The sequence below is a fragment of the Silurus meridionalis genome, chromosome 4, assembly GCF_014805685.1.
Source record: "Silurus meridionalis isolate SWU-2019-XX chromosome 4, ASM1480568v1, whole genome shotgun sequence".
Taxonomy (NCBI): domain Eukaryota; kingdom Metazoa; phylum Chordata; class Actinopteri; order Siluriformes; family Siluridae; genus Silurus; species Silurus meridionalis.
The window spans coordinates 22,497,936-22,516,720 of NC_060887.1; the positions used below are offsets into that span (position 1 = coordinate 22,497,936).

General features: G+C 38.7%; 1 protein-coding gene across 5 annotated transcripts in view; it reads right to left on the reverse strand.

Moving 5' to 3' along the window:
- The window catches only part of ascc3 (activating signal cointegrator 1 complex subunit 3), a 159,938-nt gene that overhangs the window by 129,006 nt on the left and 12,147 nt on the right, over positions 1 to 18,785 (reverse strand). For 4 of the 5 annotated variants that reach the window (XM_046847275.1, XM_046847273.1, XM_046847272.1 and 1 more), the window contains exons 2-5: positions 13,715 to 13,860; positions 12,742 to 12,892; positions 7,998 to 8,569; positions 1,271 to 1,391 (exon numbers count right to left, since the gene is read on the reverse strand). In XM_046847275.1, the coding sequence (XP_046703231.1) occupies positions 1,271 to 1,391; positions 7,998 to 8,569; positions 12,742 to 12,892; positions 13,715 to 13,804 (934 nt within the window). In that variant the 5' untranslated portion in view covers positions 13,805 to 13,860. Of the gene's footprint in view, positions 1 to 1,270; positions 1,392 to 7,997; positions 8,570 to 12,741; positions 12,893 to 13,714; positions 13,861 to 14,534; positions 14,554 to 18,785 lie in introns of those variants that run through there. The other variant, XM_046847277.1, reaches the window with a different exon arrangement.

Sequence of the window (18,785 nt, forward strand, 5' to 3'; positions counted from 1 at the left end):
AATAATTTCCTTAATATTGTAGAGTCCTAATAACCTGCTGCAAAATCTGATGTCAAGCCAGAATCAAACAACTATGTTTTATTTGGTATTTCTAGGGTTTGCTAAGTGCTTACAAAGCAATCATAATACTAGAAACTGTTTGTCTTATCTCCTATCAATGTCTCATCATGTTTGTATAATACACATGGATCAGGAAAGGAAGCCATTTCACACCTACTGTATTTATTCATCTAAAATCACAACCAAACTGATACTTTTAGTTGATCTGCTTTGGGTTTGGTTGAACATTGCACCGATATATAATATATACATAACCACAAACGCATTAACTGAAAACACTATATTGGCAAAAGTTTGCGGACACCTGGGCATAGGTATGGCATGTGCTTTTTGAGCATGAGTCTCAATTTGCTCTTCTAATTCCCGCCACTTTTCTGGGAAGATGTTCCACTAGTTTTTGGCGTGTGCTTGTGGACATTTGTGTTCACTTGCCACAAGAGTGTAAGTAAAGTCAAGTATTGATGTAGGGTGAGGAGGCCTGGGGTGCAGTCAGTGTTCACATTCAGCCCAAAGGTGTTCAATATTGTTAAGATTAGAGCTCTGTAGCAGACCGCTCATGATCCTCCTCTCCAAAGCATGTACACAAAATCTTCATAGAGCTCGCTTTGTGCACAGGCCATGCTGGAACAGGTCTGGGTTGCCAAGTTCTCGTGAATCCAAAATTTTATTATACCTCATCAAACATTCATCCTATACAATTGTGTGCCTCCAGCTTTGTGGTAACAGTTTAGAGAACAACCACATATGGTAAGGTCAGGTGTCCCAATACTTTTGTCAATATAGTGTACGTATAAATTAAAGTGGCTAAAAATACACAAACAAAAAGACAAATAAATAACTAGTGCTACATACATAAATAACAAAATAATGTAATAATACTTTCTCTGCGGCCGGATATAAAGAAATTGTGTTGGCTGCATTAAATGGAGTGTGAAAAAAATCCGTGAAAAGATTTAAATGTGCCAGGACTGGATGTAAAGACACTCAGCGCTGCATATGTAAAAGCACTCTCATTTTTCCTATTTGCGATTCTTGATGCATACAAAGTGCTCTGTGGTTGAAATGTGTTTCAAAAAATATGCGCCTGTTTCCTGTGCATTTCTTTGTGCCGTGTGCACTTAATCAGTGAATAAGAATGCTAGAGCAGTAGCTAAGCATGGCATGGCAGTTGTGTCTCGATGTTTTGACGCTAGCAGACTACACGACTCACCTGGCGGGTAGCTGATTCTGCTGTCTGGGGGCACAGACAGAAGAGAGTCCACAATATCAGACCTTTTCTGGAGGAGTGTCGAGATCATCTCAAATCCCTCAGGACCAAGAAACTCAAACAGCTGAGTGGATGAGACATAGAAAAGAGAGATAGAGAGAGAGAGAGACAGGGAGACAGAGAGAAAGAGAGCAAAAATTAGAGTGATTGTCATCAGTGCATCAAGCCATATGCATGAAAAAAAGAATAAATATGTATCCATATATGCAGCCAAAAACATCGCCCTCTCTATACGCCAAACGTGAGCACTTGGTAGTCATTATCTCCCACATTTCTAAATCTGGAGCAGAATCTCATCTGCTGTACAGTCTGCTGAACACAGACAGTGGCAGAAAAACAAAACAAAGCACACAGTTAGTGCCAGAAATAATGACGGGTAAATAAAACTTTAGTAATAATATTATATATATATATATATATATATATATATATATATATATATATATATATATATATATATATATATATATATATATATATATATATAATATACACACAGTACAGACCAAAAGTTTGGACACACCTTCTCATTCAAAGAGTTTTCTTTATTTTCATGACTATGAAAATTGTAGATTCACACTGAAGGCATCAAAACTATGAATTACCACGTGGAATTATATACATAACAAAAAAGTGTGAAACAACTGAAAATATGTCATATTGTAGGTTCTACAAAGTAGCCACTTTTTGCTTTGATTACTGCTTTGCACACTCTTGGCATTCTCTTGATGAGCTTCAAGAGGTAGTCACCTGAAATGGTTTTCACTTCACAGGTGTGCCCTGTCAGGTTTAATAAGTGTGATTTCTTGCCTTATAAATGTGGTTGGGACCATCAGTTGTGTTGTGCAGAAGTCAGGTGGATACACAGCTGATAGTCCTACTGAATAGACTGTTAGAATTTGTATTATGGCAAGAAAAAAGCAGCTAAGTACAGAAAAACGAGTGGCCATCATTACTTTAAGAAATGAAGGTCAGTCAGTCCGAAAAATTGGGAAAACTTTGAAAGTGTCCCCAAGTGCAGTCACAAAAACCATCAAGCGCTACAAAGAAACTGGCTCACATGCGGACCGCCCCAGGAAAGGAAGACCAAGAGTCACCTCTGCTGCAGAGGATAAGTTCATCCGAGTCACCAGCCTCAGAAATCGCAGGTTAACAGCAGCTCAGATTAGAGACCAGGTCAATGGCACACAGAGTTCTAGCAGCGGACACATCTCTACAACAACTGTTAAGAGGAGACTGTGTGAATCAGGCCTTCATAGTAGAATATCTGCTAGGAAACCACTGCTAAAGAAAGGCAACAAGCAAAAGAGACTTGTTTGGGCTGAAGAACACAAGGAATAGACATTAGACCAGTGGAAATCTGTGCTTTGGTCTGATGAGTCCAAATTTGAGATCTTTGGTTCCAACCACCGTGTCTTTGTGCGATGCAGAAAAGGTGAACTGCTGGACTCTACATGCCTGGTTCCCACCGTGAAGCATGGAGGAGGAGGTGTGATGGTGTGGGGGTGCTTTGCTGGTGACACTGTTGGGGATTTATTCAAAATTGAAGGCATACTGAACCAGCATGGCTACCACAGCATCTTGCAGCGGCATGCTATTCCATCCGGTTTGCGTTTAGTTGGACCATCATTTATTTTTCAACAGGTCAATGACCCCAAACACACCTCCAGGCTGTGTAAGGGCTATTTGACCAAGAAGGAGAGTGATGGGGTGCTGCGCCAGATAACCTGGCCTCCACAGTCACCGGACCTGAACCCAATCGAGATGGTTTAGGGGTGAGCTGGACCGCAGAGTGAAGGCAAAAGGGCCAACAAGTGCCAAGCATCTCTCGGGGAACTCCTTCAAGACTGTTGGAAGACCATTTCAGGTGACTACCTCTTGAAGCTCATCAAGAGAATGCCAAGAGTGTGCAAAGCAGTAATCAAAGCAAAAGGTGGCTACTTTGAAGAACCTACAATATGACATATTTCAGTTGTTTCACACTTTTTTGTTATGTATATAATTCCATATATAATTCCACATGTGTTAATTCATAGTTTTGATGCCTTCAGTGTGAATCTACAATTTTCATAGTCATGAAAATAAAGAGCACTCTTTGAATGAGAAGGTGTGTCCAAACATTTGGTCTGTACTGTATATAAAGTTCTTTGTCGTTAGATTTCTTAAGCTCATAATAAAACAATAAGAGAGATTTGTGTCAATTATTGGCACCCTTACATTTTTTTCAAAGAAAGAAAACACAATTGAATGTCATATATTATTTGTAACTCTTCAGGAATTCTTAAGTAGTCATCCACAACTTCCTGTTTCACTGGTGAAGAAACAGGAGGTGATACAGGGTTTATTCATTCAGTTAATCATCAAAATGGAATGAAATGCAAGAAAAAAAGAAGTGTGCTGACTTTCATAAATCTGATGACAATACAAATAAATGCATGACTAAAATAAAGACTATATTACACCATAATATGTATGTTCTAAATGTAGCCAGTTCGGAACAAGGTTAGAGATGCAAAAATCACCCAAACACACTCCTTCAAAAGTACTTTCCTTTATCTGACCACAAACATGGAGTTGCTTGACTGGAACCAGTATCTATGGCTAACTAAAAATATAATTTGCTTTTTGTTGTTGTTTTGTTTTTGGTTTTTTTTGGCATAAAAACAAAGGGATTACACAGAAGAGAAAATAACCAATATTTTAATTATGGTAAGGGTATGGTAAAGCCCTGGGAAGTTTAGTATGTTTAGTATGTAAGCACTAGTATATTTTAGAAATGACCTCTGCATAAGGAGTTATAACTGGATCTGTAAGCTGACCGATGATTTAAAACATTATTTATAGAAACAATAAAAATATTGTTTTAAAAAAAAAAAAAAAAAAAAGAGGCTTTTGGAATAGGAGAGTCGAGAAGAGAGGAAATAAAACACTGTAGGATCTGGAGAGTTTCTGTACGGAGGAGTCTCGGATTACTTGCTCGTATTTTCAAAGAGCGATTGAGTTTACTAACCACAAAAGTCTTTTCACCACCCTTGTTTTAAACCCATTTTCAGAGAGAGCGCCAATAATTTTGAAGCTGACTGCTCATGGAAACTGACTGGCATAAAAAAGAGCATTGTAACCTTACAGACTCTCATTTCAGTATTCGTATATGGCAGAGTATTTAATACAGAAAATACAGAGGGGTGAAGCAGACAAGTCCCCTAATCAACTGATTCTTTCTAGAAAATCTGATGATCTAAAATCCCCAGCTGGAGTCACATTTTTTTGGCATCCCTACAACAGTAAGCTAAACAATTCCTTTCAAGGCACACACACAAACACACACATATGTGTGTCATGTGTGGGCTGTAAGTTCACGTTATATGGCTGCCTACACAGAGCACATTTAAAATTCTGTATATTCTTTTTTTTTTGTTGTTGTTGCCTTTTTCATTTGGCAATAACAGAATTTTGGAGTCCTGGAACAGGAAGATCCGTCTCACAGATTCAGGGTTTCCAGTTTGCTTTTGTGCTCTGGTTAATGGTGTTCTTCCTATTGCCCCAATTTCTGTGTGGGTGTCATCTGGGTTCTCTAGCTTCCTCTCATAAACATGTTAGCAGGTGGGCTGACTACATCCAACTGTCCCTACATGTGTGTGAATGTGTGGTATCTCATGGAGGATGTAATGCTCATCTTGCACCTAGTGTTCATTTGGATCCACTGTGACCCTGAACAGGACAGAGGACAAACTATCATTCTTCTGTCTGTTCACATTATTTTAGTTTCTATGCTAATCTGAATGAGCTTTAATCCTTATCATCAAATGGCTCACTACTCACCCTCCACACCCCCACACCCACCCAACTCCTAATGTGCAGCATTTGCTGTTGCAGCAGCTGCCATTTTTAAAGCAAAAAAGTAAAAAATGTAAACGCTGGGTTCTACTATTTGTATGCCCTCCCCTCTACCTCTGTCAAGCTTAAAGGCAGTAAGTGGAAATGCTTTCAACTTTGCCATTAACTTTAGAGTCACTCGCAAAAGAGAAGCATAGTGGGCCTTGTAGACAAAGGGCATCCCACATCTGAAGGCGCCAGTGAGAGAGTGAGGTTCCAAATGTCACCTACGTGAGAAACATTAAAAAAAAGAAAAAGAAATCGCAGGTGCTACACAATAAGACTCGGAAGATGATGGTTTAGTTCAAGTGACAACAGTCAGCTGATTACAGATAATAAAGAAAAAGAAAGAAAGAAAGAAAGAAAGACAGAAAGAAAGAAAGAAGAGGGAGGAAGGAAGAAAGAAAGAAGAAGAAAGAAAGAAAGAAAGAAAGAAAGAAAGAAAGAAGAAAGAAAGAAAGAAAGAAAGAAAGAAAGAAAGAAAGAAAGAAAGAAAGAAAGAAAGAAAAAAGAAAGAAAGAAAGGAGGAGGGAAGAAAGAAAAAAGAAAAAAGAAAGAAAGAAAGAAAGAAAGAAAGAAAGAAAGAAAGAAAGAAAGAAAGAAAGAAAGAAAGAAAGAAAGAAAGACAGAGGAGGGAGGAGAGAAAGAAAGAAAGAAAGAAAGAAAGAAAGAAAGAAAGAAAGAAAGAAAGAAAGAAAGAAAGAAAGACAGAGGAGGAGGGAGGAGAGAAAGAAAGAAAGAAAGAAAGAAAGAAAGAAAGAAAGAAAGAAAGAAAGAAAGAAAGAAAGAAAGAAAGAAAGAAAGAAAGAAAGAAAGAAAGAAAGAAAGAAAGAAAAGAAAAAGAAAGAAAGAAAGACAGAAAGAAAGAAAGAAAGAAGAAAGAAAGAAAGACAGAAAGACAGAAAGAAAGAAAGGAAGAAAGAAAGAAAGAAAGAAAGAAAGAAAGAAAGAAAGAAGAAAGAAAGAAAGAAAGAAAGAAAGAAAGAAAGGAGGGAGGAAAGAAAGAAAGACAGAAAGAAAGAAAGAAAGAAAGAAAGAAAGAAAGAAAGAAAGAAAGAAAGAAAGACAGAAAGAAAGAAAGACAGAGGAGGGAGGGAGGAGAGAAAGAAAGAAAGAAAGAAAGAAAGAAAGAAAGAAAGAAAGAAAGAAAGAAAGAAATGTGACTTAGGATTTGTGGATAAACTATAAATAATATCCATTAATATTACACTAATAAACATTATAATGTTGTAATTTTTGCTATGTGAGGACAGCAGACTTTCACACTCATGGGCTTTTTAATCATTGCATTCCAGATTAAATCCCCCTGGAATGTGATGTGAACAGCACACAAAGCCTTATATAATCCTGTGCTTCCAATATTGTAGGACAACAGATTGACACACACCCACATATCGGTCAGATAGTTATGTCCACAGGTTATGTCCACATTTGTCCACACGTTCACTATATGGACAATAGTTTGTGAACACCTGACCATAAGAATCGTATAATAGAGGGAGTTTCTCCTTGGCACAGTCGCCCCAGACTGCTCATCAGGGATAAACACGCATCATTCCCTTTCATTCTTAAGCTCTGTAAAGCTGCTTTGAGATAATGTCCATTGTGAGAAGCGCTATAGAAATCAACTTGAACTTGAACTCTTCTAGGAAGATGTTCCACTAGATTTTGAAGTGTGCTTATAGAGGCTAGTGTTCATTTAACCACAAGGGCATCAGGGAACTTGAGGAGGGATTTGGGTGCAGTCAGCATTTAAATTCATCTTAAAGGTGTTCAGTAGGGTTGAGGTCAGAGGCAACTCAAGATCTTCTCCAAAACCATGAAGCGATATCTTCATGAAGCTGGCTTTGGAGCATTGTCATGCTGGAACAGGTTTGGGTCTCTTAGTTTAAATGTCATGCTACTGCATTTGAAAACACCTTATACAATTGTGTGCCTCCAACTAATACTTTTCAAGGACGAAAGAAAGAAAGAAAGGAGGGAGGGAGGGAGGGAAGAAAGAAAGAAAGAAAGAAAGAAAGAAAGAAAGAAAGAAAGAAAGAAAGAAGGGATGAAAGGAGGGATGAAAGAAAGAAAGAAAGAAAGAAAGAAAGAAAGAAAGAAAGAAAGAAAGAAAGAAAGAAAGAAAGAAAGAAAGAAAGAAAGAAAGAAAGAAAGAAAGAAAGAAAGAAAGAAAGAAAGAAAGAAAGAAAGAAAGAAAGAAAGAAAGAAAGAAAGGAGGGAGGAAAGAAAGAAAGGAGGGAGGAAAAAGGAAAGAAGGAAAGAAAGGAGGGAGGAAAGAAAGAAAGGACGGAGGAAAAAGGAAAGAAAGAAAAAAGAAAGAAAGAAAGAAAGAAAGAAAGAAAGAAAGAAAGAAAGAAAGAAAGAAAGAAAGAAAGAAAGAAAGAAAGAAAGAAAGAAAGAAAGGAGGGAGGGAGGAAAGAAGGAAGGAAAAAGAAAGAAAGAAAGAATGGAGGAGGGAAAAAGAAAGAAAGAAAGGAAGAAAGAAAGAAAGAAAGAAAGGAGGAGGAAAGAAAGAAAGAAAGAAAGAAAGAAAGAAAGAAAGAAAGAAGTGAAAATAGAAACTAAAAAAAGTATTTCCCTAATAATCCACAACTGTTACTACCAGCATAGTGTTGAATTGTCAAAACAGTTTTCTGTGAAAAGATTTATATAAGATGGTATAGTTCACCTCAATAATGATTATTTTCCCATAAAAAACTGTTTTTCCCCCTCAAAACAGTAGATGAGTATGTATTTTGGGAGAAGCTGTGCTCTCTACATGCCAAGTGTAGATCCAAGTGTAGGCTCTTACCTCATTCTGAAGTTCATCATCACTCCTGGTGGAAGCCAGCATCTCAAACAGTGAGGTACAGAGCTCCTCCACACTGGACGAACCCATGTTGCCTCCACTTAGGTACTTCTCCACCTCACTTCTAAGGATGGAGCGGTCAGCACTGCTGCTCTGCTTCACGGACTGTGCTCCAGCACTCTCTATACCAGTGCTACGCCCGTTGGCATGGTTGCTCAAAAAGCTGTTGAAGTCCAGACTTGGCCCATCACCTTTGTCCTCGTCTAACGGGAGACTATCTGAACTGTCTAAGGCATACGTCTCAAAAGAGAAGGTGATGTTCTGTCCAAAATACGTGCCGGTAGACTTGTTTGACGTCTGGGTCTGGATGAAAGCTTCCACCTGGGACTCTCCGTGCTGAGCCACCAGCTGGCTGACTGCAGCACAGGCAGTTTCGACTGCTGAAGCCGGGAAAGGTCCGAACATCTGCTTAATAGCCCGGGTCTCTTCATGGCTGACCTGCTCTTTGTTCTGGAACGTCTTGAACAAGAAAACTGCAGCACTTTCGATGGCATCCTGTCCGGAATCTGCACCCACTGCAAAGTTCACAGAGAACACAGAAAACCCAGTGATTACTATGTAGACCCACAAAAGTGCCTCTGTACTATGTGGGGAAACAATTAAACCCCCTTTCACGTCACTGCTCATGCATTTACAGCTGAAGAAAAATTTCAAACCAACGCTAGCCACAGAAATTTTAAACAATGCGAGTGAAAGGGGGCTTAATGTCCAATTAAAAGGAGGAAATATGACCAAAAGATGGGAAGATGAGGATTTTTGGCCAATTAAAATTCTCGGAATGCAGCTCGCTCTCTATCTACCGCTCATTGTCTATAAGTAATTGCTCATTTCTGTGTGTTTTAAAACGTGGAAACGTGGAGAACGGTACTTTATTCTTGATGTGGACGTTTCCGAGTGGACTGTTTACAGAATGCAGAGAGGACACTGTATAAACTGTATTCGATATGCAATCACACCTTAGTACTTTTAGCATAACAAAAATTTCAGCTATAAAATATTTGTTTTCATAGAGAACAGCACTGAGGAACCAGGAGGGAAAGGGTATTTTTTTATTTTTTTTGCTACTGGGGAAATGTTGAATTAGGAAAGGTAACAGTAACATTTTAGAATAGCGTTATAATTTAGATCCAACCTTTGTGTGATTTATACCAGTTAAACACACGTATCTCTGTTTGGCATTAAAATAGTGTTCTAGCAAAATCACCTGAAAGTGAGCCTTTGTACTTTCATTTATTAGATTACTGCATTTCTTTTTTTTTTACTACACAGAAACAAAGTGAATAAACTACAGCATTTTTGTTTCAATAAACACCTTTTCCACAAAACAACCATTTCCAAAAAATATATACATTATTTTTCAGAAAACACACTGATCAAAATTTGAGAACAACAATGACTGTAGCATGGAAAAAGATTACAACACTATTTTCTGAAGGTTACAACAGTCAGCAATTAGTAGGAAGTGTCCAGGCCTCTGCTCTGAATGACTTCAGCACATCTGCGGCAACAGGACAGCACTAGTCTCTCACGCTGCTCTGGTGTGATTTTGGTCCACTCTTCTTCCAGTCTCCTCCACAGTTTGGTGACTGTAGTGGGTTTCTTGGCCATAACTTTGACGCCAAGGATTTTCCAGAGGTTCTCTATTGGGTTGAGATCAGGACTCTGGGCAGGCCATGTCATTATTGTGTGTTTTCAGTTTCAAGGAACTGCTTTACCCGTTTTGCTGTGGGACATGGAGCGTTGTCCTGCATGAACACTGCGGGCTGATTGGGTGATGAACGCAGGGAAGGAACCATATGTTGTTGAAGAAGGTTCTGATAAACATTTGCATTCACTCTGCCATGTAGCTGTATAAGAGGCCCAACTCCTGCTGCAGAAAACATGCCCCAAACCATGACACTTCCTCCTCCACTTTTCACTGACTTCTTTACACACTTTGGGTTCAGTCTTTCTCCAATTTGTCGCCGAACATAATGTTTCCCATCGGACCCAAATAAATTAAACTTGCTTTCATCACTGAAGTGAACTTTGGATCAGTTCTCCTCTGTCCACACAACATGCTTAGTCTAGCCTTTTGATTCTTTCTGCTAATGAGAGGTTTGGTCACTGCAGAGTCGGCTTTCAGTCCAAAAGCTCTTAAACGTCGAGACACTGTATGACGAGACAGACCCTTACCCTGTTCAGCGCTGAACTGGTCAGCAATTCCAGCTGCAGTGTGGAAACGATTGCCCACTGAGATCCTCCGCAGTATCCTGTCCTCTCTTGTATTTGTCTTCTGTGGACGACCAGCCTTCTTGGCGGACTTGAATGAGTTTGTGATGTAAAGATTCAATATTCTTGAAATCACAGATTTGGAACGACCAACTTGTCTTGCTATGGCTGATAGGGTCATCCCTGTGGGCTTCATCTGAACAACATGCTGCCGGAGGCTTTCAGTCACTTTAGAACGGCCCACCATCTTGCAGAGTCGGTGAAACTGGAAGTTAGGCTGCCAGTTAAATAGGGGTTGACAGATAATCAAGGAAATTAGCACCAGGTACCAGATTAACACCAATAACTGGGAGGTATCTGAAAGCGTTCTCTAATTTTGATCAGTGTGTTTTCTGCAAAATAATGTTTTTTTTTTTTTAAATGCCTTGGTTATTTTGTGAAAAAGGTGTTCTGGTAGCATGGTATAGACAGGACAAAAACTGCTTCAACTGTTGAGCATTGAAGATGACATTATTTCAGAATTGATCAATTGTTTATAAATTGTTCTCTAATTTTGATCGCCTGTGTGTGTGTGTGTGTGTGTTATATATATATATATATATATATATATATATATATATATATATATATATATATATATATATATAGAGAGAGAGAGAGAGAGAGAGAGAGAGAGAGAGAGAGAGAGAGAGAGAGAGAGAGATTTTTTATTAAAGCAGTTAATTAAATGTAAACCTTATATTTAAGTCTTTTTAAAACCTTGTTTTTGACCATTAACAATGAAATTTAAGATCTATATCACAACACCAAAAACACACCCACAAATAATGCTGTTAGCTCTAACCGAGCACTAAAAATTTTTTTCAAGCATAGTATCACTAAACATGCACTTCCCTATAGCTGAAAATAAAACCGTTTTACATCTGTGGTACAATCAGAGAAAGATTCACGCAAATACCAGAAAACTTGTTTGCATGTTGGTCTCATTGTCGTAATACAGCAAATTGGATTTGGACTAGAAAAAAAAGGACTACACCACCACGGAAACAAACAAACAAAAACATTGTAGAGTTCTGATGTCTCAGTACACGGAGATCAGAAAATTAAGACCTGTGTAAAATTATTTACGACCTGGAACAGCGAATTTAAGACTTTTTAAGAACCCTGCGGAAACCCTGTTTATAGATATTTAAATGAGAATCTAATTGTTGTTTTGTTAATTAAGATACAGCATCGTCTGGGCATCATCTTGCTCGACCCCACTGAGCTGTTTATCACAGACTTTTATCAGCTATTCATTTACAAAACAACAACAAAAAAACAATCCTTTTTTGGCTTTGATTTCTATCGCAAATACTCCAGACGTGCTGTGAGCAGAGTCTTGCTTGCATTCACAAGATGTATAGTGGAAAGTGGGATTAGCGGAACAGAGATGCCCTGCCACGTCGCAATCCGTGCCCTGCTGCTTTGCCTGCGACCGACCTCCTCTGTCCCCTGACAACAGGATCAGAACAGTAATGTGAGCTGTGTGATAGGACACAGTATGCAGCACAGTTTGACTAAGAATCCTTTCTGAGGATTTGCATCTAATCTAATTATGAAACGCATCAGGAAAGCTGAACACTACAGCGTTGTGACATTCACCTTCGTGACTGGTTACATTCGACACTGGGGTACATTGGTGGTGTGAGATAAATGACCTTCACTTTATGCCTTCTAAAAAATATTTAGCGCTCGCGGTTGGCTGAAGCTGGTTTTAGACCGTGCCATTTCATCAGTCGCAAATGAGTACGGGATGATCCCAATAAAATCTTGACTGAATTCTAGAAAAAAAATTGAATAACTATGCTGTAAAATGTGTTCTCTATAGCAGATTATATTATTATGATACTAAAAGAAATGACTACATTTATCAAGCCGAATGATCTGTAGAAAATGAAAGATCATATAAACAGTGAGCTTGTGGTAAGAAGATTTTTGTTTTTGGTCCTTTAGTAAGGTCCTTTCGTCGTTTTTTTTTGCCATTGTTTATATCGTATTTACTGCGGATGTTGCATATTTCTGGTCATACTATATGTTGTCCTTATATTTCATAGCATAGCAACTGAATTTCTAGGAGATTTTAATAAGAAAAACAAAATCATTCTTGACCCTTGCATCAACAGTGTCTGAAGTCACATCCAAATCAGCGTCTGGTGCTTGATTCACAACCAAACATTCTTCCAGAATGAAATGGTATAAAAGTATACGGTTTGTGACAGCAAATTCGATCAGAAAACCATACAGGATAAACCCAACTTCATTCAGTTTTCGTTCATTGTGCAAGTAATAGGTGCAGAAGATATGTGAAAATATTTTCAGGCAGTAGGTGTGGATAGGCTCAACAAATCTTATCACAATAAGCACAATACCAGTCCTGAAAAAACAGACAAGATGCAGGGATTTTCTAGAAAATCAGTTACCATAGATACTATACCTATCTGCTTGGCCGCTTGTAGAAGATTTTTCAGCTCCCGAGACTCTCGCTGTTGTTCCTTCTTCTCGAGATTTTGTGTGAAAAATTGGACCACCTTTGCCCAGTTCAGACCCTCTCTGGCAAACAGCTCCTGCCTTTTCAAACGTTTGGCCTGCACAAGAAATCCACAAAAACCATAAAACTAAACTCTTTCGTCTAAGCTGGGGGGAACCAATCGCTCGCTTTGGTAAAATCTCCACATATAAATGCAATTTTATGCAACTTTTGTAAAGTCCCTAGTTGAATAACCAAGTTTAGATAATAAGCTGCTTTAACACCATGCCACTGTATAAGCGTATGTTTGCCACTTTAAACTATTTAAAGCTGAGCTGTTGATAGAATGTAAATCAGAAGCACACTCCTAAAAAAAAACGAAAAAGGAAATGGGCTGGACTGATGGAGATGGACTGATTAATGAAAAAATCAAGATGAGGAGGGATGTGAAGGATCGAGGAAGTGTGTGGCACAAGGACATAAATAATGTAGGGGAAAAAAAAAAATGGATGACTAGCTTCATAGAGACACATGTTCAAGGACATAGGCTTGCAGACTGTCTTTCAGGAGTCTACTCACTAGCGCACATTGATAGTATCCTCGTTTTTGTATTTCACCCGAGTATCCTGAAATAATGGAACAATGAAGTCTGAAAATAACTACAAACAGTGTCTCTTCACTTTTGACAGGATATCATGAAAAATATGAATATTGATATGAAATATGAATAAGTGCAGCAAACTGGTTTTTAGTTCCTTTCTGGAGCTTTGATACAAATACAGCAACATTTAAATGTGTAGTTTCTCCAAAAAAGCTTAAACAAACTGAATGTATCAAACTAAGATATCTAAGAATATTGACTTTATGCCCCTAAACAGAAAAGAAATAATAAAATAAATTTAAAAAATGTTGTTCTGAAACATGTAGTGATTTGTCTTGCCTTTAAATCATACTGGTTGAGTGAGACGTCCTCCTGCTTGCTAACCGTAGAGAAAGAGCGCAATGCACCGGTAAGTCGAGGAGGAGCCATGGCGCTGTGGCTCAGTCGGCCGATGGAGAGAACATGTAGTCATGCAGTAAAAGTGCCTGTTAAGAAGAACAAGCAATGCTAAATATTAATATGAGTGCTTTACAGAACATGAGTCATGAGTTACTTCTGATCCTGATATATCCAGTATTATATTCTATTTACTTTTGCGCTTGAAAGTTAAAGAACGTGAATGCACATGAATAAAAAAGAAACCTGAACCCATCACTCCCATCTACATACTGCCTGATTAGGCAGCACTGAGCTTTTTGTTTTTGCCCCTCACCTCTTATAAATTAATACAACAGATCTCTTTGTGAAGTGGAGCATAACTGGACATTTCCAGAACAGAAAAAGAACAACAGTATAGAAAGTGAAAGGCTTGTGTAATGCAAGGTTAATGAGTCTTTAATCGGTGTGAGAAGCTCAAAAAAATAAAAAAATAAAAAACATATACGACAAGCTGCGCTCCAAGCCGACTGCCTACAGCTTATCATCAACTGTGTGTGCAATAAAATACCTGGAATGTTAATGGATTTTAAAACTTTTTCCCCCTCCATTAACACTACAGTAAAAAGAACACAATGATATTAGGTGAAAAGGACAAAATCGTTTTTTTTTTTTTTTTTAAGGTTACTATCTAAGACCAAATGTAAGGGAGTTTCACTATCTGGTGTGCGCTGATCAGGGTGTCAGTAAACACAGTACAGGATTCAGAACACTCATACTTTACTTGGCTTGATCGTGTGTTAGGTGTCTCTTGCTATCATCTGCTAGCTTCTGTTCTGTAGGTTGCGTGATGTTGAACGACCATGGCTGCTCTGTGTTTTGGCCTTTTATACTCTTGAAGGAGAACGATGCACTGTGATGTCACAGAGGTAACTTATCATGAGTGGTAAAAATGTTCATCTCCCTCTAGTGGTATGATGTCACAGAGGTAACTTATCGACTGATAAACTAGTGGTGAAGCGTGGAAATACAACTGTTGGTGAAGCGTGGAAATACAACTGAATAGAATAGAGGAAGAATAGCCTTGATTTGTCACATATACATTACAGCACAGTGAAATTTGTTCTTCGCATATCCCAGCTTGCTCAGAAGCTGGGGTCAGAGTCCCCTATAGGACCCCTCAGGACACAAAGTACTCTGAAGCCGCCCCATCAAGGAAGGATATAGCAGATTATGATCGGCATCAGGCTGTGGGCTTGTCCCGTAGGTATATGTATCTGCTTCTGAATTTGAGGGACTCTCTCTAGGTGGCGCTTGGTGTTCATGGGGAGTAGGCCGCAGAATATAGGGCACTGGCCTGGGCACCACCACTGCAGGTGATCGATAGATAGTTCCGGACAATGGGACTGGAGTATCTTTGATCCGCTGTTGCTGAGGAGCTAGCAAAGCTGCCTGCTGCTTTACTGTTCAATTCTGCATATTCTTATAAAGCATTTTTAATTGTCAGAGTTCCTCCTGAATGGCGGCCTGAGCTTCACGCAGTTGCCTATTTTCCTTCTCCAGATCTTGAACGGGTGTGGGTGCAGTCTCGTTCTTTTGTAACAAAGGCTCCTCCTCTCGATCACTTTCGAAAGGCTGTTGGGTGAGGCACGGGTTATCTGGTTGTTTGTCAACATCCGAATGCGGAGTGCTAATAGCGCCAGCAATTGCATCGATATCATGAGCATGTGAATCATTATGATTTGGGGGGGGTGCAGTCAGTGTTCCAATTCATCCCAAAGGTGTTCAATAGGGTGAGGTTTAGAGCGCTACAGCAGGCCACTCAAGATCTTCCACTTCAATCCATGTAAAGCATATTTTCATGAAGCTCACTTTAAAATCGGTTTAGGTCTCCTTATTCAAGTGAAGGGGAAAATGTACTGCCACCACAACTCGGGCGTCCCAATACTTTTGTCTGCAGAGTGTATCAGAGTTAGTGTGACTTCAGTCCGGTCTTCTAATAGCCTTTAATATTTAATTAGCTCACTGGTTTAAGCTTAGACAGCTGCAGTTATAAAGTATAGATCAGGGGTCTTCAACTAAAATAGCTTGAGGTCCAGTAAATGAACCCTCCTTGCCAGCTGAGGTCCGGACAATTATATACCTAAAAACATGAATTGATGCTTTTTGCCGGACTAAAGAGTGTAGACAACATTAATATTGTACACATTATAAATAAAGAAAAAAGTATAAATCAAAGAAAAAAGCTGAAGTGATTGTATTTCTCCTGAACTGAGATTACAGACCATAAGTAATGAACACATACCTCACTGGTTCAGACAATCACATTTAAACTCAACACTTGTCTCTACCTAACTAAATATATCTAATATTTAACATTGATCTCTTCTATGCTTCAAGTTGCATTGGTAAATATATCACCAGCAATATCATTCAGAAACAAACAAAATAAAGTAAAATAAAGTGCCAGTGTTAAAATAAATAAATAAATAAATAAATGAAAGTGCAAGATACCTTTCCTCTGTTTATTTGTACAGTTCCTTTAAGTCCATAAAAATGTAAATAACCTCAATTGAAATGTAAATATAATCTATAAAGGGTTTGTTATCTTTTCCTAAAATCCACTGTAATCTCAGTGAACACTCATAGACTCGCTGTTGACTGCTGAGAGTAAGTTTCATTAAAATGTCTATGTTTAGTTTCGTAATGCCGTTTAATGTTTTCGCTTTTGGCAACAGACTCCGAGCAAATGAGACACGCCTCTCGATGCAGGAATAATAAATGCGTATTTTTCCACCCATTCATCTCGGAAAACTCGGTTTTCAGCATCAACTTTCCTTAATTTTGAGAACGCCATTGTTTTTCACTCACTGAAAGTTTCCTCGGTTTGCGCGCCGCTCTCTGCTGCCTTCACTGCATGCGCAACTGCACGTCTGATCGTAGCAACAGTGAGCATAGGAACTGTTGTAGCGGCTCTACTGCTCTACTGAGCTGCCCTTGATGTGCCTGATATAAACGTGATTTTATTACAAAATAGCTTGTTGCCATATATTTAGTTCATTATGTGAAAAGGTTTCGTGGTCCGGCTGGACGCATCTTGGGGTCCAGGTTCGGACCGGAGTCCGCCAGTTGGCGACCCCTGCTATAGATGATGAACATGGATCTGAGTGTCTGAGGAACCAAGTTATCAAAGGAAACCTGTTCTCCAGCTGGCACTGTGTAATACATTTCCACACAAAAGCTATTAGAAAGATGCACTTCTGAAACGCCTTTTTAAATCAGTCAGGATTTGCACTTGACTTCAACTCATCCGATTCACAACTGATTGTTGTGCCACACATTAATATGTATAAAGCCATCCTGAATCTTTTGACCACCTACTTTCTGTTTACAAAAGGTTTTGTAGCTTTTCCTCAGCAGCTTCTGCAGTCATGAAGTGTGATTTGGTTTATGACATGAAGAGTTTGGAGGAAAAGCTGAAGTGATTGTATTTCTCCTGAACTGAGATTACAGACCATAAGTAATGAACACATACCTCACTGGTTCAGACAATCACATTTAAACTCAACACTTGTCTCTACCTAACTAAATATATCTAATATTTAACATTGATCTCTTCTATGCTTCAAGTTGCATTGGTAAATATATCACCAGCAATATCATTCAGAAACAAACAAAATAAAGTAAAATAAAGTGCCAGTGTTAAAATAAATAAATAAATAAATAAATGAAAGTGCAAGATACCTTTCCTCTGTTTATTTGTACAGTTCCTTTAAGTCCATAAAAATGTAAATAACCTCAATTGAAATGTAAATATAATCTATAAAGGGTTTGTTATCTTTTCCTAAAATCCACTGTAATCTCAGTGAACACTCATAGACTCGCTGTTGACTGCTGAGAGTAAGTTTCATTAAAATGTCTATGTTTAGTTTCGTAATGCCGTTTAATGTTTTCGCTTTTGGCAACAGACTCCGAGCAAATGAGACACGCCTCTCGATGCAGGAATAATAAATGCGTATTTTTCCACCCATTCATCTCGGAAAACTCGGTTTTCAGCATCAACTTTCCTTAATTTTGAGAACGCCATTGTTTTTCACTCACTGAAAGTTTCCTCGGTTTGCGCGCCGCTCTCTGCTGCCTTCACTGCATGCGCAACTGCACGCCTGATCGTAGCAACAGTGAGCATAGGAACTGTAGCGGCTCTACTGCTCTACTGAGCTGCCCTTGATGTGCCTGATATAAACGTGATTTTATTACAAAATAGCTTGTTGCCATATATTTAGTTCATTATGTGAAAAGGTTTCGTGGTCCGGCTGGACGCATCTTGGGGTCCAGGTTCGGACCGGAGTCCGCCAGTTGGCGACCCCTGCTATAGATGATGAACATGGATCTGAGTGTCTGAGGAACCAAGTTATCAAAGGAAACCTGTTCTCCAGCTGGCACTGTGTAATACATTTCCACACAAAAGCTATTAGAAAGATGCACTTCTGAAACGCCTTTTTAAATCAGTCAGGATTTGCACTTGACTTCAACTCATCCGATTCACAACTGATTGTTGTGCCACACATTAATATGTATAAAGCCATCCTGAATCTTTTGACCACCTACTTTCTGTTTACAAAAGGTTTTGTAGCTTTTCCTCAGCAGCTTCTGCAGTCATGAAGTGTGATTTGGTTTATGACATGAAGAGTTTGGAGGAAAAGCTGAATTAGAATTTCAAGAGGAAAAATCATTTACATGAATCTGACCTCCAGAGATGGTTCAAGCAACCACATTCAACTGTGTTAGATGAATCATGGTTTTATATGGAACATTTTTATCAAAATAGTCAAGATGCACAAAAAAACATAATATAACCTGTGCCAAAGATTTCTCACTAAGACTTATAATCCAGGCAGGTGTGAGCAGGTGAAATCACTTGTAATGTATAAACAAGTATAATATAGTGTACATAAAATGATGAATTCAAACAAGACTGAACAAATACAAGAAACCCAATGCGTCAGCTACTGTAGCCGCCCAACTTTATGAGAAA